A 25,934-nucleotide genomic window follows, 5' to 3' on the forward strand; every position below is an offset into this window, starting at 1 on the left:
TCAAGCTTTTAAAAATGAAAACCAGTAGAAAGTATCTTTATTCTCATGTTTAAAAAGTTTTCTATGATGCAGTAACAATACAAAAATATTTTAAACACTACACAATGGTCCTTTTTCCGTCAAGACTTTGGTAACACTATACTAGAATATATATATCTTTGGATTCTGAGAAACCAGTGGCTAAAGTAGGAAGTACAGACTTTCATTGTGGGAACAGAATGGGTACAGGCAGCCCTTTTTCTTTGGATTCAGGCTATGTACAGTGAGGAGTAGGCAAAAAACACCAAAAAAAAAAGTTAAATTAAAAGATTGTTTTTTAAGGCTCAGGGTTGAAGCTTGGCTCAGAAATGGTTTAAAGTAGGCTGTGGTAAAAACCCACTATCTACCACTAGACGTTTTCTGGGCTCTTTGCTTTGGTTATACTGGTCCTTCTTGCCGCCCCAAAGGGAAACCAAAGGTGGCCTGGTTTCATGCTGGCAGATGGGTAACGGGGGTTGGTGTGTGTCCTCTCAGCTACTCAAGAGCTGGTTAGACTGATACAAATGAGCTGTAAATGGAGCTGTGAAAAAGGTCCTAGAACTGGGAGGAATGCACAGTGGATTTGGGGCAAACTGCCTTTTCTGAAACCACTAGTGACGGGCGGGCCTGGGGGACTTTAGTATTGGGATTTCTAAGGTAGGTGAATTTCTCCACAAAGAAACATTTGCAAGTAATTTGAACTAGAGCCAGATACCTGACCACCACACACACTTTCCTGGTACGGCAGTGTCAGGTTTTTTGTTGCCTAGGATGATAGGCCTAAACTTACTCCATTCCTTCCTCTCGCAAGCTCCTGAAAACATGGTAAAAGGTTTTCTCTAGTCCAGTTTACAAATAGCAGCTGGTTTTCTGTAAACAGGGCTTCTCTAGCACCTTTAGAGAGAAGCATTGTCTCGAGCTTTGTGGTTATGACCACACTCACACAGCCTTTGACAAACCAGCCCATTCTTGGTCTCTGAAGTGTCATATGGGAAGAGTTGACTGGGGAGTCGAGGGGATGGCTAAGGAGGGGCAGGGGCAGGGCAAGCAGCTGGGCTCCACCAGCCCACCTATGGCCCATAGGCAAAAAGCAAGGGGTGTAGGGGCACATGATTGGTAAGACAGATGGTAAAAAGACTGGATTGACTGCATACTGCCACAGGCACAGATGCCTGGTAGATGCCACCACAGATTTTAGTCCCAGCACCAGCAGTCTGAATTGATGGCCTCAGGTTCTGGCAAAAGTTGTGGTGCCTTCTCCGGGTCCTGAACCTGGAGAAGGAGTTAACAGGACCCCTGGCCGGTTTCCACGTGCTTTGGGGCTCTGTCGCCGCCTCTCCGAGGGTGGACCCCTGGGGGAGGCCACATGTCCTATGCATGCTAAGCTGCCTGAATCTGAGAGTCCTGTTGCTGTGTACTCTGCAGGGTGGGGGCCTAGAGGGGCCCAGGGGGGTGGGAGGCTGAGAGCAACCGAAAGACCTGGTGATGTTGGTGCTGACTCCGCAGGGCTAGCAAGCAGTTCTGTGGGGAAGTGGGGCAGCAGGAGGTATGAGGGTGAGTCCTGGGGGCCTGGGGACCCAGGACAGCCTAGAGCACTGTCATCGGAAGGAACGGGGCTGGGGCAGCGGCCTTCTCCGGGTAAGTACCGAATGCATTTCTTTTTCCTCCTAGGAATAGTGAAGAGAGTTATCTGTAAACAGAGGGTGAATTCACAGTCATACACCACAACCAAAAAAACGCTGTCTTGCACAGGCATACTTGACCACCTGTCCCCTTCCCATAAGGCAGCTCCAGAACTAGCACAGCAACTCCACTACGCCTGGCTCAAATGTGGGGTAGGTGCAGTTCCCAGCAGAGCCACAAGGTGGCATGGGAATCCACTGTTTCACATGGGTATGTGGAGCTCAGATCTGCAGTAAGGCAAGGAGGGGCTGCAATGCTCCTGGCTTCTTGGACTGAGCATCCAAATGCTCAGAGCTGGGTTAGGGCAGAGAAGGGGAAAGCAGAAGGGACAAGGAACTCTTCTAACTGTTCTCTGGCTATAGCTGTGTCTCGTGGTAATGGTTGGTGTAGGACTGAGGATGGAGTTGCCGCCCATCATGGATACACACACACATTCCCCTCCATTCCTCGTTCTCCTCAAATAAGGAACGTGATGGGCACTGAGAAGTTGGGGAAAACTGTCCCTTAAAACCAGTAAAATAACTGCCAAAGTGCTTTTAGCCACACCAGGCCTGGTCTAAATGAGACTATTTTAGCCACTTGGTAGTTAGATTTTTCTTTCACTGTAGCACTGTCGTCCCGCATTCACAAATAATTCTGCTGTATAGTGGAACACTGCGTTAGGACTCCCAAGGCCTGAATGTGGCTTTTTGTCTCTGACGGCTTAGTAGTACTCTTGATCCTCTACTTTTCAAGTCTCCTGGTCTCAGTAAGAACAAGATAATGAGTCATAGCCACTTGACAACCAGGTTATTCAGGCTCTCTAGTTATCTGGCTATTCTTGGACTTAAGGATTTGGGATGGGATAATAGGGATCCCAACTTGGACAAATGGGGAAGCTTGTAGGCCCTAAAGACTTTCAGGGCAGAAGCAAGAGATCACATCACCTTAATGGTGTAGGTGAGATTTTATGAGAACCCACCAGGCCTGGATATCGCCAGCCCACCACTGCTAGGGGATCCGAGGCACTAGGGACAGATGCCTTCTGGAGTCTGGCCTTCTTTCCCTTCTCTTCTGTCTCTTCCCCCATAATGCTATGTTTACCTAGCTTCCAATGATCTCTGCAGTCTGTTCAGCGTTCACTCTCAGAAGGTGGGGCTCCCCGTCTTTGGGCATAGCAGGGGGCCAGAGGAGGACTACATTCTAGCAGAACATGTGCAGAGTCAAGGGAGCAGCTTGAAGCAAAGGGAGGTTGGTGGTGGGGACAAACCCACCTGCACGGACCACACCAATCCGTCTGCTGGTTGAGGCCAAAGCGAGCACGGCATTTCTTAGGCGAGCCAGGGTCTGCTCACAGCAATGGCAGAGGGGCATAGCAGGGCAGAGGGTGAGCAGGCAGGCAGCAGGGCAGAGCAGGGCCCAGAAAGAAGAGGTAACATCAGTGTTAGCCAGTCACAGATACCCCCACAGTCCCCAAAGGCAGAGTAAACCTCTCCATGGCACAGCCAGCCCCAGTGGGAGCCCTAGGGTCAAAGCCAAGGTATCAGAGAGATGGGCACCCAGCAAGGCAGTGGAAGAATGATTTGGGCAGGGGTTGGGGGTGATGGACACTCAGGCTAGCTCCTCTCTGGCAGCATGGAACTATGGGAGAAGAGTCCAGAGAAACTTATAGGGATGCAATATGACCTTTTTAAAAAATGTATGCTGCCCATTTTCCTGGTTTTTGTTTTTTTTCTCCTTCAGTTTTACCAGTGTGTGACTCGTACTGTTCTCTCTATAGCTTCGAGCCTAATCTATACTTACTAGGTGAAAAGAAAGGCCCCCTCAACATTAGAGAACAAGCGAAGGCTTCTGTCCTGTACCCCTTGTAGCCTCCAGCTTTCCTGTGGAACAGCGCATCTGAGAAAGTCACAAATGAACAGTCTGGGCAGGAATTCATCCACAGACCTGCAGCAAAGGGCTCGCTGGGTTCTTGAAACAGCGCTTTGCACTAGCATTGCCAAGACCCACCCGACTGGCTCTGCCTAGCAACCTGCATCCCCCTCCGCAAGCAAGACTGGTCAGGATGCAGTGTTGGAATTCAGCACTGGAGTATACAGTCTATTCCTTATGGTTTTACTAGACAGAGGCTAGCTTGTGGAGGGGTTGGGGTGGGAGTGTGTTGCTGCTTCATGAATTGGCTTCTTCTGGTCTGCCCTGGGACTTAGGAGTTGGCCACTGTGCAGAGTTTTGAGTAGGGATCTCATTTACAGATCTCATTTCCAGAAGCCTGGCATCTTGGCTTTGACGATTCCTAACTACCTGGTTCCTCAGTCGGGGCCAGAGTAGGGCTGCTGATGAAATGGGGGCCTGCAGAGGAGGCTCTGCTCTGCTGAGGGAATGCCTCACCTGTGTTGGATTCTTGCTGTTTTTCTCTCGACCTCCTTTTCTTCTTACCCTGCAGGGAAAAAAATTGATGGCGTTTACCTGAGAGGCTTATGTTGGAATCTGTGAGCAACTGGCTGGCACATGGGCCTGACTGCTGCTGGGATTTCGGGCGTGCAGGCTCATCTTCCACCTGGGAACTCTGGTGTTACTTCTTACCGGGGCTGGTGCTACCATGTTCTCACAGGACCTTGGGGACTTTCAGGGCTAACCCTTGTGGGCAATGCCTTACAGCCCTTTTGTGTAGCTTCCTGGGCCAGCCCTCTATTGCTTCGGGGTAGCAGTTATCTCTAAGGGGCCATGGGACAGTTAGGAGCTCTCCCCTCTCCTATGCTGCCACCCAGGGGTTCTGGTACAGTGCTCAAGGGACCATGGAGCACGAGGGATTGAACCCAGGAATCTCACATCAAAGCATGCACTCCAGGTCTTTGGAGTCGTCTTTACTGGCTCTCCTGGTCTCCTTCAATGGATGAGCTTCCCTCCTAGGGGTTTTCCCTTTCCCCTACAGGCCCAAAGCCTGTGCCTCCTTGGTGGAAGAGAGCCTGGGCCGGTATTTGGGATAGCCTCCTTGGACTCCAAATTCTACCACCTCCCATCTTTATTTGTGCCCTCGAATAGTCTTGCCTCCCCTACAGATACTGAGGTCTGCAGCATGCAAGCCATCCCTCAGGAGTTACTCTCTGGGGCCTCTGCTCCGAGTCTGACTACTCACATAGTTATCCCGAGCCGACCAGCCTGGATAGAGCTGCATGTGTAGCTGCCTCTCCTTTCGCGCCAGCTCATAGTATTTGGCCTGTTCTTCCCGCGATAGTGCATGCCACTGCAACAGGCACAGGGTAGGTGGGATGTGTTAGACAGCAGGCTGCACAGGACAAGAGGTAATGAGGGGCCACCCCTGCCAGCCCGCCGGCCCCTGGCCTTACCCTGCGACCCAGGATCTGATTGATGGCAGCACTCTCCTTGAGCGTACACTCGGCAATGACCTTGGCTCTCATCTCCTTCATGTACAGCATGAAAGCATTCAGTGGCTTCTTGATGGTTGGTTTCTTGGCCTCCTTCTCGGCCTTGGACTCAGCCTGCGTCTTCCTGAGAACACATGCCCACGTCATGCAGAAACCATCGCCTGGTTGTTAATGCTCCTACCCCCTCTGGTGTGTAAAGACGCATGTGAATGCTAAGGGTTTATAGATGAAAAAATTTAACCTGTTCCCAAATGGGTAAGCAGAGCTTAACTACTCCTTACTAGGATACTAGAAAAGCTTTGTGAAGACTTCTCAGCCCCACCCTGGCTCAGACAAATTCCTTGGTGGCCACGGCACAGAGTGATAGCAGAGCAGGTAAGGTGCTTGCCAACCTGGGTCTGATCCCTGGCACCCCATACAGCCTCTCAAGTACTGCCAGAAGTGATCCTGGAGCACTGCCATGTGTAGCCTCTCCTCCCAAAATTACAAATCAGCGGTCAGTGGCAAAAGGAGCAAGTATCCTGGCCGAGAACCGACCTAAGATGCGCGCCCGCCCGCCCCAGTGTGTCTTTCCACTCACAGGTTTCGGTCATAGGGCTGCAGCTCCTGCTTCCCTGAGGGAGGCACAATGGCCGGGTGGGGGATGGCTGCAGGGTGACCAGATACGCCAGAGCCTAGCATCAGGGATGGGTGGGTGAACCTGGACAAGAAAAGAGTTAACACTGAGCCAGAACTCTGAACACATGGGCCTGGCATGATTCAGAAGGAACAGATAACCACACCACCAAAGGCCTGCACACAGTACACAGATAACGCACCTGCTCCCAACACATTACACAGACACTGCAAAAACGTGCACAGACGTGACTCGGATGGACGCTACATCTGATTTTTGCTCATGAACGCTTATGAGCCGTAGCTACCCTGGGAGCTTTCTTGGTCCCTCCAGGCTTCTCACAATAGCCAGAGTGACCTTTTTGAGCCATACCCTGCGGTGCTTGGGGATCACTCATAGCAGGCGCAGGGGACCAAAAGGGGTACCGGGGATTGAACCTGGGCCAGCCACGTATAGAACAAGTGCCCTGCGCACTGTACTATCTCCTCAGTCCCAGAGTGACTTTTTAAAAACCTAAATGCTTATGGTCATTCTTGAAATTCCCCTAATGCCCACAGGATAAAACCCAGGTGGCACTTTCCTGGGTACACACAGCTCTGCTGACAGGTTTTTTTTTCTTCTGCTGACAGTTCTTGCCCCATTTTCCCCCTCAGCTATTACTTCCCACCCCCAGCCAACTAATGCTCTGTCCTTCTGGCTCAGGAGTTACTCCCCCTTGACATGAAGCTCCTCAACCTGTTACACCTGGCTGGGTCCCACCGGGCTTCCCTAGCACCCAAGTGTCAATTCAGATGTGGCATGGTCTACTCCCACTCTGAACTCACTTTCCACACTTGGCACGGGTCTCTTACTGGGGGGCTAAGCTAAGGCCCATGTACACCTCCATTTCACTTCTGTGCTCTTCGGTGGAAGTCACGTTGCCTTTGTTGCTTTGCTAAGGGGTGGGGGTGAAGGGTCCCTGAGCAGGCAGCCTTCACGGGCCAGAGGCTGAAGGTGCATGTGAAAGAAGGTGCTTTGGCTCGGACAGTCCCAACCCCCTTTCTCAGCAGGGATGCAGGACACGGGCGAGTGCACACACAGCTGCACAGCGGCTGACTCACGACACAGAGCAGCAGCTCGGGCACGTGTGCAGGTACCATCTTTGGCTGTGCTGTCCTCTGGTGCACGCAGCATGGCCCGGGCTTAGGCTGCTCCTACGCCCACTGGCTTCATTGTTGGGGACAGAGCAGCAGGGGGCTGAAGAATGACAGACGGACGGCTGGAAAAGCGACTAGCACAGGGCAAGCACGGGCCTGGGCATGGCCTCTGTGGGCAGTGAAGCCTGGGCAACAGGAAGCAGGAGCCTGGCTGGCTGCACGGAAGGGGACTCACCTGGGGTAGGGGGCGCCAGGGGCTGTGGTGGGGGCAGGGAAGTGCTGTCTATATCCGCAGGAGGGGGACAGGGGGTAGAGAGGAGGGCTGGGCCTGTGGTTGGGAGAGACAGCGGTTAGAAGGCTGGCTACAGGCCACATGTGGGGAAGGACCCATAGTGTCAAGAGATCAGCCTCTGCTTAGAGGGCCCCGCTGTATTTTATGTGTTGGCCACCAGAGGGCAGCCTCTACTGCACATTTCCCCCTCCGCAGTCTAGGGCTGGTGCTAACAAAATTCGAAGTGACAGTCCTTGCTTGCAGGACCTCTCCAGCCTCACCTGAGACATCCCGCCCCAGAACCTTTGTACCAGTGTTTACACAATGCAGATTCTTCTGCTCCACGTTATTTCTTTTTTTGTTTGGTTTTTTTTTTTTCTTTTTGGGTCACACACCTGGCGATGCACAGGGGTTACTCCTGGCTCTGCACTCAGGAATCACTCCTGGCAGTGCTCAGGGGACCATATGGGATGCTGGGAATCAAACCCGGGTCGACCACATGCAAGGCAAACGCCCTACCCGCTGTGCTATTGCTCCAGCCCCCTCCACGTTGTTTCTTTTAACTCCAGCCTGACTAGTCTTTCTCCTGAAAGCCTTTGAGATTGCGTTTGATACCTTCCCCCGAATCCTGCAGTCCCCAGTCAGCGCGGCTAACAGCCTATCCCTGTCGGACCCTTGGGTGGGGCTATATACTAAGTGGACAGCTCCCAGGGCAGGAACCTCCAGAGAAGGGTTCTTCTACAGTGCTTTGTGGCGTTCGGGACCCGGCCTGGCACACAGCAAACCTGGGGATACTTGGAGCTTGCCTGATCTGTATTCAGTGGAGCAATCTGGAAACAGACTCTGTGATCGCCCCACCCTGCCCAGGTCACACTGCCACTGATTCCAAAGGGCCAGGAAGCCAAACGCCAACTGAAGACGGGCCCGTGTCCTTTAGTTTGCAGTGTGAGGGATGGAACCGAGGGCTTGACATACGGCGATGCGTGTGCATTTCCAGGAGCTGCCGCCCTCACCTCAGGAGAGGCTCTCGGCCCACACTTGTGCCTACGGCCTGGGCTTCCCTCCTCAGGACTCCAGGTGAGTTGCTCAGAAGTGTGTGCTGCAGCAGGAACCGTGGGCATGAGGGAGGGGTCTGCCACCCCTGCGGCTCACCCAAGAAAGGAACCAGCTGGCACGGCAGCCAGTGACAAGCAGCCACCCGTCAGCACGCAGAGAAGCAGCACCCTCTGGCCCGCGCATGTCTCCCTCCTCGGGCCTTTTCACCCCACAATCGTGGGGCCCTGTTTCCCCAGTCAGGAGTCTAGGAGAGCAGAAGCCCAACGCCAGCGGGCCTGGACCAGGGCTGGGTCTGAATCTTGGCAGAGGGAACGCGCCCGGCTGGAGCGGAGCCGGGCCCGCCCTCCCACCCACACCGCCGGCAGCGTGGAGGGGGCAGTGGAGCGCAGATACACACCTTTCTGTCCCCCCGAGGCCACACTCACCAGCTCACGGTGTGGGGGAGCTGTCCCACGCTTCCTGAGGTCAGAGAGTAGAAGCCTGAGAGGTCAGGGGTCTGCAGAGGCCGGTGGACTCCTGCAGCAGAGAGGGTAAGTGAGCAGGCCCGCCCTGAGGCCACTTCATTACTCACCCTAAAGCCTCCAGTCTGGCTGGAAGGTACCACCTCCTTTTCCTAGAGGACCAGGCATCCCCCCCTCCCTTGTGATAACAGGACACCCCTTCACTCCCACCCCCGAGGCAAGGGAACCAAGGGCAGAGGGGGTGACCTACATCGGGACGCTGAGTGGGAGGTTAGGCCGCGGCACTGCCCCGCCCGCTGGCCTGTGGGGGCTTGAGCTTGCCTTTCTGGGCAGGAGGCAGATCCCCTGGGGAGCTGGAGGGTCCTCTCTGCTCCCCCAGGGTTGAGTCAGCAGGTTGCCCACAGATGACAAAGACTGATTTCAGAATGACTTGGCGGGGGCCGAGGTGACTCAGCATCACAAGCACCACTTTCCATTTTCTCCCCGGGGGCAGAGGGGGGCTCGGGTTTAATAGCAGCCCTGTCGGCTCCCGCACGGCGCTGGCGGTGGGGTCACGCAGGGCTCCAGCTCTCCACCCTCAGTCTCCCCAGCCCTCCTCTGGCTTGCTTGAGGCCTGGGTTTGTACAGCTCCAGGACTGTCCACTGCAAGTCCTGTGCCCCCCCGCCCACCCCCCAGCTCCCTACCTTGCTTCTGGCTGATGTCGGCTGGCGCAGCTGTGGGGTGTGGGCTGCTGAAATGTTCATAAAGAGGAGAGAGCTGGGGGATGCCGTGACTGGGCTGACTGGCCTTGTTGTGCTGAAAAAGGAGAAAGGGGGGGAAGGTAAATGTGGGGCGATCTGAGGGCAGTCTGTAACCAGAGCCCCAGGTAGTTCTGTCCAGACAGCCAAATTGTGTGTGTGTGGGGGGGGGGGGGGGAGGGCGGGGCATCAGAGATGGCTCAACTGCCCGAGCACGTGCTTTGCACGTGGAAGTCCCTGCTGACCAGTCCCTAGGACAGCCTGGAGCTGGTCTCCCGCAGGCCCTGAGTGGAACCCTCGTCTGACCTCAGGCATAGCGGGGTTTGCTGACACAAGCTGCCCCCACCACGCGTAGTTCTCTGACTCCCCAACCCACTAGCCTCTGCACTTCCTGTTTCCTCAGCACCGCAGGACTCTTACTTTTCACAGTCACAGAGGTCTGTCATGATTCTTCGGGCTTGGAAGGGGGCGCTCAGGCAGCATAGTGACGGAGTTCTTGGGCCCCAGGCCACTCTGCAGAGGCTCCGTGCAAGCCCTTGTCCTGAGAATCAGCTACAGCTAAGGCTGCCTCCCGCTTGGGAAAGTCCAGCTGTGTGGTTACAGCTGCTGGGGGCAGAGATGAGTGGCTTCTGACCCATTTCACACAAGAAACCAGGGTTAGGAGCTTGAGAGTACAGTGGCAATGGGCCTGCCTTGCATGTGGGCTGACCCGGGTTTGATCCCTGAGCACTGGCCGGGTGTGGCCCCAAAACAAAGCAGTTGGGTGTTTTCTTTCTGAATTTCGAGCCACACTGGCTATGCTGGGCATGGAACCTGGCCCGGCACACAAAGCAAACCCTTCAGCTCTCTGAACCAATGGCGTGTCTTGAAGGTGACAGTTCTCAAAGTAAGTTTAGTTTGGGCTCAACAGGGACAGAGAGATAGTACAGCCAGAAGGGCATCTGCCTTGTACAGGCCGGCCTGGGTTCAATCCCTGGCACCTCATATGGTCCACAAGGGCTACTCAGGAGCAATCCCTGAGTCCAGAGCCAGGAGTCAGCTATAAGCACCCAAACAAAAGCGTTTGGACCCCTTTGCACCCCTAGGTGAAATATCACACTGGTTGCACTAGCCAACTTCCTTTACATCTCCGGGCCTCAGTTTCCTCTCGTGACTCTTTCATCACTGGGTTTGGGGCAGTCAGCCTGGGAAGGAGCCGGAGCAGGGGCCACTAGCCCTGTCTGTCAAGGGTCTGAAGTTAGGTTGGTGGGCGGGTGGGAATGAGCGACGTGGTAGCCAAGGTATGGGGCTCCCACCCTTCTGGCAGCAGCCCTGGCCTTTGTGACCCCACAGCACGCCTCTGAGCCCTCCAGGAGGAGCCTTACACACGAGGACCAAGCAGATGCTTCTCGAGCGTTCTGGTGGCTGCTGCCTGGGAGCTCCCATGACTCCGGCTGCTCCTGGGCCTGCTTTGGGCTCCCCCTCCCTAGGGCAGGGCAGGGCAGGCGGCGGCCTGCTGTCCGTTCCAGGAAGCGGGGCTGGAGAAAGTGGCACCATTCACCATGTGCATCCTCTGACTCGAAGCCTTCTAGAACTTGCTATACTCCTGAGTACCTGTTTCCTGGTCAAATGAGACCTTCAAAGGAGGTGGCCATGAGGGTCGGGGGAGACAGCACGGGCAGGAGGAAATGCCCTCCGTGCCTCTCCAGCCCGGTCTTGGGGTCACGATGCAACAGAGGTTTGCCGGACAGCATCCTCCGGTGAGAGTGGCGACAGCACTCCTGGCCTGGCCCTGGCCCTGGCCGCAGGACTCTGCATGTGCTGTCCTAGGGTGCAGCTTGCCAGGAAAGCCCTTCTGGGAGGCTCTGGCCACGGACAGGCTCACACTCCTCCTAGCACTGACCCCTGACAGCCGTGACGTCAGGCAGGAGAATGGAGGTGCCTCAGGCCCGCAGACAGAAAGGGCCAGGACAGCACCAGGAAACGGGTCCTCGTGTCGTGCAGCGGGTGACAGGGGCTTTGCATGTCCCCTCTCATGCCCACAGGGCACCAGCAGGGTGCGGCCTCCCGTGCTCATCCTTGCAGAGCTCTGCCCAGCCACTGTCCTCAGAGGGTCACCGCAGGACTCAAGGTCCCTTCTCGGTTACTGAACTCCAAGCCACGTCTCCTGTGTTTTACATCTCGGCAGCGCCAGACAATTGATTTTTCCTCCTCCCTGCAATAGTTTCTTTCCCCACCGCTTCCAGAATATCACCCTCTCCCATTTCCTCCTGCCTCTGCCCTCCTCTGCCTCTTCCTGCCCTACTCTCCCTCCTAGGCTAGGGCTTCCGAGAGCTTCCTCTGATCACCCCACATGCCACCGGCAGCCTCCACTTCTCCCAGGTACTAGGTTTGCCAGATGTCCAAGACCTGCTCCCAGCGCCCAGCCCCCACTTCCGCGGGGAAGGACGGCTCCCGCCCGCCGGGGGCCACATACCTGGGCCCCCCGCCACGTCTCCCCTCCACATCCCACTCCTCGGCAAAGCTAGTGGCTCTCCTTTCAAGACCTGTTTAGAATCAAATCAGTTTCCCCTTCCGTCCCCCGGCCTGGTGCCACCCACTGTCCCTTCCCCTGGGTGACAGCAGCAGCCTCCCGCCCTCTCAGGCAACCCCCACCCGGCACCCCTCACTTGCCATCAGCTCCCGCCACTCCGTCTGCAGCCCACCCGCTCCCGGATCGCTGTCCCACGCAGGTCCAGGGCTTCCTGGGTGCTTGTTTTGGGGACACACCGGCATCGCTTAGGGGCTACTCCCAGTGGCGCAGCCAGGGGTCGGTCTGGGACGCCTGCGTGCATCGCATACAACTCCCCGTGCGATGGTTCTGCCATCTGTCCCGCCAGGAAGCCGCCTGGAAGCCCGACCCTCGCTGGCCTTTTCACTATCGGACCCTGGGTGGGGATGTCCCTGGTCAAATAATGCACTCAGCCACAGATGCAGAAATTCCAGCACACCCACGAGCTGGGGGTTAAAGGCAGAAGGCCTGCGACGGAGGCGGCGGCCTGGGCGCCCCTGATGCGTTCCAGGCCAGTGGGAGCCAGACAGCACAGCCCGGACCAGGCCTATGGGCAGGAAACTGGCCTCGGGCCTCAGGCCTCAGGGCCTCAGGGCCACGTCCTCAGGTACCTGGTCACCACCTAAGGGTGCAAAGGCCTGGAGCGCCGGCCCAGTGGGTGGAACAAACCCCCTGCAGCTCCCCTGTGAGGGGGGCCCCGTCTGAGCCGAAGCTGTGGGCAGCCGTGCCGGCCAACCCTGGCTCTGGCCCACAGCTCAGCACCGGAAACCTGCCCAGGTTTTACCGTGGGCAGCCTTGGCAGCAGCGCAGGGACCACTGAGCGTCCACTCACACCCTCCCCTAACGTGGGCTCCATCCACCCCGGCCATGATGGTGAAACATGGGCCCAACAGAGCCTGTACATCCACATATGTGTGTGTGAGAGAGAGACACATACAGAGATAGAGAAAGACAGAGGAGAGAAAAGGAGAGAGAGGAGAGACAGAGAAGCGGGGAGCGAGGAGAAGGGGGAGGGGAGCACAGGAGCCGCAGCCAGCAGCCCCTCTTCTGCCCGGCGGCTTTCCCCGTGAGCTGGGGAAAGCCTCGGCAAACAGTCTGGCACGGCCACAGCTGAGGGCCGGGGGCGGAGCAGGGCCCGCTGTGGGCCTGTGCCCTTTCCATGCCCACGCAGGCTGCCTTCAGCCGCACCCAGCCCCCTCTCCTGCTGGTGGGAGTGGTGGGGGGCGCTGTCTGGCCCAGGCAGCAGCCAACGGAACGTCCCGCTCCACAGCCCCGCACAAGGGCGACAGCCCGGTGGGGCTGCCTGGGGCCTACCTGGGGCGTCCCTCCTCTCCTCACTGTCCCCAGCAGGCCCTGAGCCTCGCGGGTGTCCCACCTTCTCTTCCTTACCTCTGAGGACAGTCCCAAGCGCGGGGCTCGGCGCGGTGAGCTGTGCAAAGCAGGGACAGGCTCTGCAGCATCCTGGTTTGCCCAGGACGCCCCGGGAGCCCTGTGTCCTGCCCCCAGCCCGGCCCCCGGCCCGCAGCCCTGGGTCTGCTGTCATCCCAGCTCTGTGCTCCAAAGTGGCCCTCATGCTTCTGAGCCCACAGCAGAAGTTCCTGCCTCTGGGTGCCCTCTTCGGGGGAGCAGCCTGGAGCCAGGCAGGACCCGAGGGTGGAGCCCAGAGCGGGGAGAGGGGCCACTCCTGAGCCAAGTCCCCTCTGCTCCTAAGTCTAGCCTGGGTCTGGCCGGGCTGCCCCTCCGCCCCTCCCTCCCTTCCCCACTTCCTGCAGGCTCAGGTGAAAATACACCCCAGCGGCCGTCTCCTTGCAGACCGCAGCCACCAGCGGCAGAGAAACTCCCTCGCCTCTGACGGTTGACTCTGAAAACCCCCGAACGCTGGAACCCCACAACACTTTCCCAGCGAAGAAAGTTGCCGCATCCTCTGGTCGCAAGCCTGGGGGCAGGGGGCCTCGTGTGAGGGTGAGCAGGTCCTCTCACACTCCCCAGTCTCTCTCCCCCCGTGCTCACGGTTGCTGAGTTCTCTCTGTGTGCCAGGCGCTGAGTGACATACTTCAGAGTGCCTTAGAGGGTGGTATGGCCCTTGCAGTTCTAAAGCAAGCCCGTGCTAAAAGAATTATTAGGGCCAGAGCGATAGCAGGACGGGTAGGGGAGGAGGTGCCGGCTTTGCACATGACCAACCTGGGTTTAATCAGTTCAATCCCCACCTCCTCCTCAAACCGTGCCCTGAACATGGCCAGGGGTGATCCCTGAGCACCGCCAGGTGTGGTTCCCCGAACAAAAATATAATAAGCCCTGTTTGACAGCCAAGGAAACTGAGGCACAGAGATTCTGTAACTCACCCAAGGGCACAGAGCTGGTAGGTAGCACGGCAGTGATCGCTCTGCTGCCTTCCCCCCCAGACTTCCCTGGACGGTTTCTACAGAATGAATACAACTGGGTCCTTAGCTGGATGCTGTGGGGAGTGGGGTGCAGGGTGAGCCAGTATTTGGGAAGAAGTGGGCGATGGTGGACAAAGGGGACCTGGAAGTAGCGGGGCACTGCTGGGCACCCGAGACCCCAGGCTGCCACCACTGGCCGGAAATGCTCTGGGAAACAGAATCACCACAAGCCCTGAGCACGGTGCCTTTGGGCCAGTGAGAGGAAAAAGGGCCCCTTCCTCCGGACAGCCCAGCCCCTGCCCAGGAGCCCTTCTCTCCGCCCTCCAGGCTCCTGCCTCCAGGCTAGTGTCCCTGTTCTAGGTCCAGCAGGCTGCCCCGGCTCCCCAGACTCTGTCTGAAGGAGGTGTCCACTGCCTGGCGCCCATGGCGCTTCTAGTGCTGTGAAGTCTGACCAGGAGCTGGGTGGGATGCTTCTTCCGGTCCTGAGGTCAGGAAAGCTTTCCCGGAGGAAGCGAGCCCCCCACCTTTTCGGGGAGGGGGCTGCCTGCCTATCTGCATGTCCCCACAGGCCACGGACCCCACCTCTGCAGTCCTGCATACCCCAGTGGGGCTCATGCCCTCTCCTCCTCAGCCCCACTCCGGGCACCACTGCCCTGGACAGGGCGCGCGAGAGCAACGTCCGGTGCCCGCAGCCCATCACAGCAAAGGCCAGAGCTGTGGCACCCAGTGGGAGGTGGGGGATGGCTGGTCACCCCCGACATGAGGGCCCGGAGCCCTAGAGGCGCATGTGGCGAGGCCCCTGGCGGCCTGGCCCTGCAGGTGAGGCCCTATTAGTTGACTTGCATTTTCCTTCCTCCTCTCTGGGGTGAACGCCCCTCAGGGCAGGATGTTTTGGGAGGAAAACAGGAGCTTCCAGGAGCAGTCAGGCTATGCCGGAGCAGGTGCCCCAGCCCAGTGCCAGCTCCGAGCCTTTCAGGAGCCCGCCCGCCTTCCACAGCAGGAGGGAGGCAAACACTCGAGGGGTTCGGAGGGGTCCCCAAGGAGCTGAGTGAAGGGCTCAGAGCAGCCGCAGTAGAAAGAGGGCGACTACTGGGGGCCTGGGGGCACCTGCGGAGCGGATCCCACCTCCCACCGCAGCCAGAAGGTGGCACAGTTAGAAGGGCCCCGCCAAGGCCTCACCAAGCACCAGCAGACATGAGTCTGGATCTGGCAGTTGGCCAGAGGTGCGAGCAGGCAGCACGTGGGTGGCCTGTGCGTTCCCAGACCCCCCCCCCCCCCGGCATCCTTCCCCATTTCCTGACGGAGCCTTTCCCGGAACCAACCGACCAGTTGCCCTGGCTCTGCCCTGCCTGGCCCATGCGGGGCCAGTCGTGTCCTGAGGAGATGCCGTCTCAGTCAGTGAGAGGGATGGAGAGGGAGAGGCCCTTCTCCCAAGCACCCATGAGCACCCCACAGATGAGGAGGAGTCGGCGGGACAGGTGTTCTCATCGGAGCTTTCCCAGAAAGGCCCTGAGTGACCTGGGCCTGGGGGCCGGACGCTCGCCTCGGCCCATGGGAGGGAGGGCAGGGCCTCGACTCGGCTTCCCACCTCCACGACCCCCACCAGCTTCTGAGCAACAGAACTGGGGGCCCCCACGAGGCCGTCTGGTGTGGGGGGACCAGGGGTGCTCACTCGGGTGCAAGCCCTCTCCATCCAGCCCAGAGGGAAGGCTCCGGGGCTCCGGCTCGGCCTGCCTGGCAGTTTACGGAGGAGGAACAGGCAGGCACGGGGAGGCGCCACAAGACTCTGAGCTGCACCCCGGGACCCTGGGAAAGCAGGTGCACCCAGGGCGGGGACAGGGCTGCTGCCCCATGCACTGAGAACAGGACCACGCAGCTCATCAGACACAGGGAGCAGAGAAAATGCCTGCTGGGGGTGGGAGGGGGCATGGGGGCAAGTTACAGGAGCACCCAGGGTGGGGACAGCGCGGGGACAGGGGCCTTTCCAGGTGCAGCTCTCTGCTGCATCCCACAGGGCTAACTAATGGAGTGTTTGTTTTTGTGGACAGTTTCTAGAGTTTACGAAGAGAAAGGAAAAACGAAGGGAAGGAAAAGAGGAAGGGGGAGTGGAGGGAGGAAGGCCCTGGACCAAGGCTCCTCAGGCAAACCAGCCTCTCTCCGTGCCAGTAGCCTGCGGGTCCCAAGGAGGGTGTGACAGCTCTGGGACCCTGAGAAAGAGGAAGGCCTCGCCCACAGCCAGTTCCATTGAAATGTCCCCTTTGAAGCCCTTGTCCAGCAGGAAGCCTTACCAAGTAGCCACCCGGGTTCGGCCCCCGGCACCCCGTATGTCTCCCAAGCCCCACCGGAAGTGATCCCTGAGCACAGAGGCAGAAATAAGGCCTGAGCCCTGCCAGGTGTGGCCCAAAAACGAAAAAGAAACAAAAAAGCTTTCCCAGATCACACTGACTGCCGAGGCCCTGGGCTCCTGTCCCCGGCCAAGACACCCAAGGCTCAACTTGGAAAGCCCCGCTACTCCCACAACCTGTGGGCACCTGACAGGGCGCTCCAGGCACTGAGTGCCCTGCCGGAGGACCAAGCTGCGACCCAGCCCCTCAGGACCCCCCAACCCCACCTCAGCTGCCCCCTGACGCTGCAGCACGGCGTGGCCAGCCCACCTTCGTCCATCCCTATGCCTGTGACGGGCTGCCCCAGCCCCACCCTTGGGGCGGGGGGGATGCTGCCCATCCCCAGAGCCTGCCAGCTAGCTGTGGGGTGGTGGCCGGGCCTCCCGGGGCCCTGCTGTGCCCAGCAGAGACCTCACTGCCACCACAGATCCCTCCACCAGCTGCGTCTAGAATCCCCAAGGCCCACCCACCTCTGCCTGCTGGGCCACCAGGCTGGCCACAGAGCCATCTGATTTGAATGAAACTTCAAACTTAATGACTTTCATGCTGGTTATTTAAAACGCAATGCAATTTTCTTAAACACCCTATTATTTCCTTTGATAGCTACAAAGCTTCCCCCAATCCCATAAGCGTGTTTATTTTTAGGGAAAAGAGTGGTTAGCAGTTGGTCACAGGACGACAGGGAGTGGGGACCCACAGAAAGGCAGGCAGAGTCAGTCTGGCCGCCTTGCTGCGGCTGCCGGCCCACGGGGTGCCCAGGGACCCAGCCAAGTCCCTGTCTGCTTCATGGGCTGCAGTGTCCTCTAAGACGGTTCAGCTGGCTATCCAGTGAGCTGCCCACGTACATTCCAGACATGGACATGCTGAGAAGGGGTCCTGGGGCCACTGACCGGCCCTCAGCTGCTCCTCCTGGTTCCTCCAGACATTCCGCCCCAGGTGAGGCCTCGGGTCTGGAGCTCAGACCGGCTGGATGAGATCAGTGCCCAGATAAAGTGGCCCCGGTTGCTTGGTCTGTCGGCCGGTGGCGGCCCACTTGGGAGGGCGGGCAGGTGGGGCCTGCCAGCCGGGGCTCCCCGGCAAGGGAGGTGGCCTGGTGGTGGGCGTGCATGCAGAGGTCAGCCGAGCCCTGCCAGTGCGGGGCGTCCTTGGGGAGTGGCTATTTTTAGAGCCCCGTCTTTCATGTGGCCGAATGATGTCGAGTTTACAAAGCATCGGTAATGCGTTTCAGATGGCGGCCAGCAGGCTGGGGGCTGGGCGCGATGCCACCACTGCCAGGTCAGAGTTAGTCAGATCACCTCAGCCTGGACGCCCCTCACCTGGCCTGCCCTCCTGCAATGTCTTCCTGCCCTCGAGGGGCGTTCCGGCCCCCACTTCTTGCTGAGCTAAGCAAAGCCCACCCAGAGGCCTCCTGCCCCCGACCCCACCCCAGCGCATGTTAAAGAAGACTAAGATTTGCTCCAGGTCACTCAGCCAGGGGAGGGGGCAGCCTAAACATTCCGAGTGGAAGGGTGTGCTTCCGTCCTTCCGTCGGGAGGCCAGCCCAGACGGCGGGGGCAGCAGCACTGACCATGCTGACCCCCAAAGCACCGCCCAAGCCCTGCCTGCCGCCATGCTAATGGCCTCAGCTGCACAGCCCCACGTGGAGGCAGGCAGTGGGGCGCAGGGGCGTGGGTGGGCTTAGAAGGAGGGCGGCGAGGGGCGCTTGGCTGGCAGAGGGTCTTCGAGCTCTGGCCGTGTGTCTGGCAGTGCCTGCTGGCATGGCCTGACGCTGCGGCCCAGCTCACACCCCTGTGGCGGCCGACGCCCAGCCTGGGGCCTGGCTGCCAGCAGGCTGGGAGGGGCAGAGGGCGGGTCTGACCAGGACAAACCCACACCAGCTGCGGCTGTGCAGGCCAGCCTGATGCCGGCCACACGCTCCTGGTGTTTTGATGTTTTTGTTTGGTTTTGCTTTCTTGGTTTTTTTTTTGGGGGGGAGGGGAGGGGCGGTATTCCCAGGTGGCACTCAAGGGGGCAGGAGCTGCTCCCACTGATACTCAGTCACTGAGGATGGAGAACCCCAGGCCTCTCAGGCCCTTGGCTCAGGCCCTGGCACACACAAGTCTGCACCCCCCGACCGTGGGGCGGTCTCCCCAGACCCAGAGCCTGCCGTAGGGGGTCGCGGGCCACAGCACCAAACTCCCCGGGACTCTCAGAGCAAACCTGCTGTGGGTGCTGGTCAGATCACGACTGACCACAGACCTACCTCAGGACCAGCTCCCCTCGGCAGAGGGCCCGGGCCTGTGACTGGGGAAGAATAGCTGCAAAGGGGGCTCCTCCCTCCCGCCCCAGCACACTGGGGTCCCCCGTCTTCCCCGCCCGTGCCCTCGGCCCTTCTGCAGCATCCCAGGCCTGCTCAGCTGCCAGATCCGCTGGCCTCGCCCTCCACATCCAACTCAAACCATCTGCTGGCGGGCACCACCCTGCCCTCTCAGCTGCCAGCCCACGGCCTGTGCCCACCAGCCACTCCCAGAGCTGGCCACGGCCTAGCCACCTCCCCTGCCCTGCAGCGCCAGGCCCACACTACCTGCCCCGTCTCAGCTCAAACTGCTGGCCACTCAGCACCCCACTCGCACCCGCGAAGAGCCTTCCTGGAGGCCCTGGGGGTCTCCCCTGAGCAGTCGGGCAGGGCCTTGGTGCCCCCTGGGTGCCCCCAGGATCCCTGATCCCTGTTCTGCTGGGACTGCACTCTGGGGGGCAGCATCCTCTCCAGACTAAACAAAGGCCCAACAAGGGGGTAGTGATGGGGGCAGAGGGGCAGAACCTCACATTACACACGCGATGCAGATGCGGTGCAATGACCGTGGGGGGGGCTGCAGAAGGAGGGGGGCCTCTTGGTTCCAAGTGTCCCGGCCCCTGGCCATGGTGCCTTTCACACACCAGGCGCCTGCTCCCTCCTGCATCTCCTCTGTGAGGCTCAGGCCCTGAGCCAGTTTCACAAGGTCGCATTCCACAGTGACCCAAGAGGGGTGGGAACCCCCAACCCCTGGGTTTCAACGGGGAAACTGAGGCCCAGTGGGTCTGAGTGTTGAGAGCCTGGGGCCATATCCTAGCCAAGGAGTGGCAGCTATGGTGTCTGAATTGAGGGGGACCTTCCAGACTCAGGGCTACCCCGCTTGGCTTCCCATCCTCGAAGGGTCCTGAACATGCCCCCGGCCCACAGCAGGGAGCTCTGGCGTGTGGGGGAGGGGCACGACCTGTCAACACCTGTTTCCTGCCCGCAGTGTCTGTGTGGCAGGAAGCACCCGGCGCAGGGTCCAAGCGCTGACGGCAGCCCTGGCTTGGCCCACAGTGGCTGGGGCTGGGGAAGCGGCCGCCCCCACCCGTGGCATGGCCTCCTGGCTGGCGTTCACCCCATCCAGCCTGACCTCAGGACCAGCCCCTCCCCCGGCCCCACAGGCAGAGCTCCCACGTGCTGGCTGAGGGGAGGAGAAATACTGGGGTGCCGGCAAGTGGGGGGCCTATGAGCCCCTGTGGGCTTCTGGGGGCCGTCAGGTAGATGTGAAGTCCTGGGGGGGAAGGGGACCCAGGAGACAGGGGATGGGTTGCAGGTTTCCGGTCTTCCAGAGCCTTCCAGAGTCTGCCCCTCCTTAAGCCTGCTCCCAGCAGGGAGATGAGGCCGGCACGGGCACTGAGAGAGGGAGCCCCAGTGCCGAGGAGAGCCCACACTCACCCCCAACACCACATGGTCCCCGCGAGCACTGCCGGAGGCGGACCCCAAACCAAATTAAAACCCCAAAGAGAGGAAACACCCCCAGGCAACAGGGAAGCAAAGGGTAGTGCTTCTTCCTGCCCCCTGGCCCCCCAGTTCTCCTGGAAGAGGAAAATGTCCACACAGGAAGTTGGGCACTACAGCCCAGAGCGTCAGGCGTCTGGGAAAAGGGAGGACTGTCGGGGGCCACAGGGGTGCGAGGTGGGGGGCACTGACCATAAGCACAAGGCTGATGAAGACGCCTGTGCGAGGGGACGCAGGGGGCGGCCAGAGGTGGCCCTGGCAGGAGAGGCGGACGCGGTCTGCAGCAGATGCACACGGGGCCCCTTTCCTTCCCTTCTCACCCACGGGGAGCGCGGCTCTGTGCTGGGACCAGGCTGTTTCCCACAGACCTTTGCGCTCAGGACGGAGCGCGCAGCCATGCTCCCCCGGGCCCTCCTCCAAGAACCCAGCACTAAGGTGGGCAGCGAGGTGGGGCTGGCACCCTGGAGTGCCCCTGCCCAGCACCTAAGAAGAAACCCACCAGGCAGGAGCTAACAAGGGAGCCAGGGCAGCAAGGGAGACGGGGCTGTGCCCCCACAGGCACCGTGAGAAGGCGACCCCTGCTGGGCCCCGCAACACTGCCCAACGCAAGGAGGGTCTCCCCTGGGCTCCCCGAGGAAGGCCACAGGGACAAGCTGGCGAGGGCAGGAGAGAAGCTGGCAGCTGGGGTAGGCACTCCTGCCGCGGGGTGTCTGGCGGGCGCTGATGCCTGTGGGGACACCGAGCTGCTATGAAGTGGCAGATGAGGGGGCCGCCCGGGCACGCAGGCTGTGGCCAGAGGGCTGGACTAGGCCTCAAGAGCAAGGGGAGGGGGCCAGAGCAACAGTACAGCTGGGAGGGCACCTGCCTAGCATGCGCTGACCCGGGTTCGATCCCCAGCATCCCTTACGGTCCCCTGCACACCACCAGGAGTAATTCCTATGTGCAGAGCCAGGAATAATCCGAGCACCACTGGGTGTGACCCAAAAACCAATACCCCCCCCCAAAAAAAAGAAAGCAAGGAGAAGCCCCAGGAGGGCTAACGCCGGAGAGACATGATCCGATGGATGTTTCGGGGGACCCCACAGGTCGCCATGGGCCTGGGAGATGGTGGTGGGTGACGGGTGAGGTAACCTGAGGTGTCTGGAGGGCAGCTGCCAGTCCCCCCTCACCCTCCCCATCTGCCGGGCGCCTGCATTCGCCAGGCACTCCCCGCGCAGAGGCCGCCTCTGGGCCGCCTGGGTGCCAGGCGCTTCCTCACCCTGCCAGGGCCGCGGCCACAGGCTCGCCAGGTGACCGTCCCTGCAGAGCTGCCCGGTCAGCAGCACTTCCTCCCTCTGCTGGAGGCTTGCGTGTCACCTCACCACCCTCCCGCCCCCAGGTTCCTCCCCAGACCCTCTAAGCCCGGAGTCAGGCACGAGCACCCAGGCCGCGGAGGCCTCGCCCCTGTCGCCTGGTGTGGGCTCTGCCCGCACACCCCAGGGTGCTGGGCTGGGCTCGGCACGGGGCAGCGGGCACCGGCTCTGCTCTTCACAGACACTGAGAAGGGACCACACGCCAGGAAAGCCACCATCTTAAACACACAAGCCACTGCGAGGACAGAGCCTGCTCCTGCTCCCACCGCTGCCTCCAGGGGGTCCATGTAGCAGCCGAGAGGCTCAGGATGAGCCTTCCGGGGCCGCGGGTGCCGAGTGGAGGCCACAGGTTTGCACGGACGGTGAGGCCCACACAACACGGTCCCCTTCCACCTGGCCCGGAGCACCTCCCTGTCCCTGCCACCGGCCTTCCCTCAGCGCAGAGAAGATGAACAGAACTAAACCCAGCAGTGGCCGGAACTCTGGGCCCGGAGCCGCTCCTGAGCCCCCAGCAGGTTCCGACAGACCCCGGACGCGCCCTCCCCACAACGCCTCAATGCGGAGAGCAGAAGCCTTTCGGGAACAGAATCTCCCCCAGCCTCATGACACCCAGCTGGGAGGGGCCCCGCTGCCACTGCTCCTGGCAGGAGTCAAGTGTGCAGTTCTGAGGTCCCCAACATGGTGGCCACGTGGGCATCCCATCCCCACCTGGGTGCGAGCCTCTGGCTGGGCCGCTCCCGCCCGGCCTGGAGGGCCTACAGGAGGGCCCAGGAGCGGAGCTTTGGAGAAGGAGCCACACGCCACCTTCCCTGCAAAGCAGGGGCATTCTGCCTGGGCCCACGGAGACAGAACAGCAAGTCGGGTGCTCACCTTGCATGCGCCAACACTGGTTCAGCCCCCGGCACGCTGTGTGGCCCCCTGCGCCTCATCAGGAGTGAGCCCTGAGCACCACCAGGTATGGCTCCCCAGAACTCCCCGCCCCAGAAAACGCCGGCCCTATCGATATGTCCACACAAGGCGTCCAGTCACGAGCTACTACTCTCACAGCTGGAACATTCTCCCAGGCCCGGGGGTCAGCACGGCTGAACGTGTGCTCTGCATGCAAGAGGCCTGCGTCGCCCTGAGCACGGAGTAGCAGTCCCCAAACAAACAAAATAGGTTTCCCCATGTTCACATAACCCTTCCAGACCCACCATCACCCCAGCTGAGGCCTGTGTCTGTCTGTCCGTGTCCCCAGGGAACAGCTGTCACCTGGGCACAAACGGCCAGGACCAGCCTGTACTTCTCCGGTGTTTCTAGAATCAAGCACTGGGAGGTTAGGAGGCCCAGGACAGGGGCGAGATAGGATGTGACCCCACAGGAGCAGGTGTGACCACAGCGGCACATCCACAGAAGCTTAAAATCCCAGAGTGGGCACAACGTGGGCCTTCAGGGCCACCATCAGGAGAAACGCGGCCACTCCTCTCTCCTGGCTGGGGGAGGTGGCCAGCTGCCTAGCCAGAGAACTGGGAGCAAAAGGGCACCAAATGGTCCCTCGTCACACCCTTCAGGAGCGCGGACCTCCCACCCCGGCACTCTCCCCGCCTGTCCCAGCTGGGTGAGGGGCTCAGACACGGCCTTTCCCATGTATCTCTGAGGCCTCGAGAGCCCGGAGGGGTCCTGCCCTGCTGGGACCACCTGAATCTGGTCAGGGTTAGCAGCCCCAGCCCCTCACCGGTTAACGGTCTGGCAGTGACAGGTCCGGTCAATGTGGCCCCAAGTCTAAGGGTGTACACCCTTGCAGGGAGCACCCAGAGCACCTGCACTAATGCAGGACCAAGGTCTCAGGAGGGAGAGTAGCTTCCTGGGGAGTAGGGGGACAAAGAAGCAAAGAACCCACAGCCATGGGAGGACGGAAACACCTCATAGATGGGGCCCCTGGCAGCAAGTCGGACACGCGGCCAGCCAGCTACCAGGTTTTCTGACCTGGTTCCACACAGAAGCCTTATTCTGTCTTCTTCACTCCCATCGCTTTTGGCGTGAAACGACTCTCAGAAGGCACCCTCCCCGCTCCTGCCCCGAGAGGGCTGCCTGCCTTCCCCTGGGTGCCTCCTGCCACGGCAGCCTCCCACCCGCTGCCCCACCTGCACCGGACTCTGTTTGCACCCGGCACCCACACACCAGAGCCTCCCCACCCCACATGCACTCAGCACCGCTCTCACCTCACCTCACCCTAACCTCAGGACCACGGGACGGTCGGAAGCCCTCATCTGCATTTTTTTCAGCACTGCTTCCTTGCATCAGGGCCCTCAGACAAGCCGCAGTGGGGAGAGCAGGCCGGGCAGGAGCAATCTCTTCGATCCAGCATGTAGGCACCGAATCTGCGAGTTCCTTAAATATGCCTCTTGGGCTCGCCGCTGCTTTGAGAGTCCTCTACAAAGCCTTCCAGAGGCTGGAGACCCACCTGGGGCTCTAGAAGCCCCCTTCCCCCCACGTGGTATTTAGGGTCTTTCTTTGGCACAGGCACTCTGGGACCAACTCACGCACGGGAAGTGGAGCTTGTTTCTCCAGCAACACCAGATGGGAAGCGCACACCAGCTTTCCCACCCTGTCCTCCTGGCACCCAGGCTCTGGGCTCAGTGGCAGATGCCGAAGGGCAAAATTCACAATGAGGGCCACTGTGCTCCCCCAGCTTTTACTCACACGGTCCCCAAACCCTGGCCTGATCTGTGACACCAGGTTGCTTGGCACCTGCTTGAGAACTAGCGGAGAGACAAAGGCAAACAGCTAGTGGGAAACGTGGTGCCCCCTTTCAACAAAGTTCACACACACACACACACACACACACACACACACACACACATTCCCCAAGGAAAACAGGACCCAGTTCTCGCGTATCTATTTTGTTCTGGCAAAAGCCCGGTTCCTGTCACGGCCTCACATACCTGGTCTAGAAGGTGGGCATAGGTGGGCAGGGGTGCAGGGCCACTTACCAGCGGGGGCTGCGGCTGGGGATGCTGCCCGGCTCCTGAGGTGGGTGGGTAGTGCATGAGTAGGTTAAAGGCGGAGTAGACGGTGTCTTTGTACATGCCGCTGGCACACTCTGGGGCCTTCAGGCCTGGAAAAACCACAGCTGGGTCAGCCTTGCCAGCCCGGGCAGCTCGGCCGAGGCTGTCTGCTTGCTCTCTCTCTCTCTCTCCCTCTCTCCAAAAAGAGAGAGAGAGAGGAAAAGGTCCCGTTTGCCAAGAGGTGCCCTTCGAGTTGGTGACTTGAAGCAGCAGCGGGCTGGGAGGGTGCCTGCAGCGCCAAGTCTGTGCGCAGGACCCCGAGTCCAGACCTCGCCTTCAGGACGCTCCTGCTTGACCCTCGTACCCCGCTGCAGCCCCGCGAGCCTGGAGCGCTCTGGCTCCCCCAAACCCCGGGCTGGGGGGGTGTGGGACTCGTCAATCACCTGGGCTGGAGGGAGGCGGCCGCGGCGGGGGTCTGTTTACTCCTATAAAGGTCAGGGCACCGGAAGTGACTCGAGCCCGGGAAACCCGCCCCCCACTCTCCCCCACCCCCAGGGTTTTACCGCCTCCACGCGCTGCAGTGGGGAGGGGAGGAGAGGGGGGGCGGCACCCCTTCGGCGGCCTGGCTTCCCGAGCGGCACCCCCAACCCCCACCCCGCTTCTCCCAGGGAGCCTGAGCAGGAGAAGCAGGGACCCGGGTCGTGCACGAACTCACCATCCTCCAGAGACTCTGGAAGTTTGTCCGGGAAAAGTCGCTGCGAAGCGTGTTCCCGCCCGAGAGCCTGCGGACGGAGGCAGAGAGGGGGCCGGTGAGGGGCGCTCCGGGAGCGGCCGGGCGAGGGGTTCCGAGGGGGGGGAAAGGAGGGAGGGAGGCGCGGGGCTCACCTCGGCCGCCACCTCGGCCTCGCCGCGCCCGCCGGCCCCGGGGACCCCCGCGCCGCCGGCCGCGCCCTCGGACTCATTGACCAGCGACGACTTGAGCTCGGCCAGGTCGCGCTCGGGGCCCGCGGCGCTGTCGCGGCTCTTGTCGTCCTGCTCCTCGCCCTCGTCCTGGAAGGCCAGCAGCTCGTCGGGCGCCCCGAGATCGTCGCCGCCGCCCGCTCCGCCCCCGCCCGAGTCCAGCTGCGGCATGGTGCGCGCGGGGCGCCGGGGTGCGGGGCGCCGAGCCGGCCCGGCAGGCGGCG

General features: G+C 60.3%; 1 protein-coding gene across 7 annotated transcripts; it reads right to left on the minus strand.

Moving 5' to 3' along the window:
- On the minus strand, positions 1-25,934 carry TCF7 (transcription factor 7). 7 transcript variants are annotated; one of them, XM_055144000.1, is made up of 11 exons: positions 25,636-25,934; positions 25,466-25,532; positions 24,736-24,860; positions 9,291-9,402; positions 8,571-8,661; positions 5,647-5,766; positions 5,028-5,190; positions 4,817-4,924; positions 4,069-4,117; positions 2,955-3,027; positions 1-1,685 (listed from the first exon to the last, which is right to left on the minus strand). In XM_055144000.1, the coding sequence occupies exons 1-11, from the start codon at positions 25,879-25,881 to the stop codon at positions 1,247-1,249; spliced, it is 1,593 nt and encodes a 530-aa protein (XP_054999975.1). In that variant the 5' UTR covers positions 25,882-25,934; the 3' UTR covers positions 1-1,246. The 7 variants fall into 7 exon arrangements, with proteins under 7 accessions (XP_054999975.1, XP_054999976.1, XP_054999979.1 ...); XM_055144004.1 differs by lacking the exon at positions 2,955-3,027 and adding an exon at positions 7,054-7,146 and having other exon boundaries at positions 1,458-1,685; XM_055144005.1 differs by lacking the exon at positions 2,955-3,027 and adding an exon at positions 7,054-7,146 and having other exon boundaries at positions 1,550-1,708.

This window comes from Sorex araneus, chromosome 6 (genome assembly GCF_027595985.1).
Source record: "Sorex araneus isolate mSorAra2 chromosome 6, mSorAra2.pri, whole genome shotgun sequence".
In the NCBI taxonomy this organism is placed as follows: domain Eukaryota; kingdom Metazoa; phylum Chordata; class Mammalia; order Eulipotyphla; family Soricidae; genus Sorex; species Sorex araneus.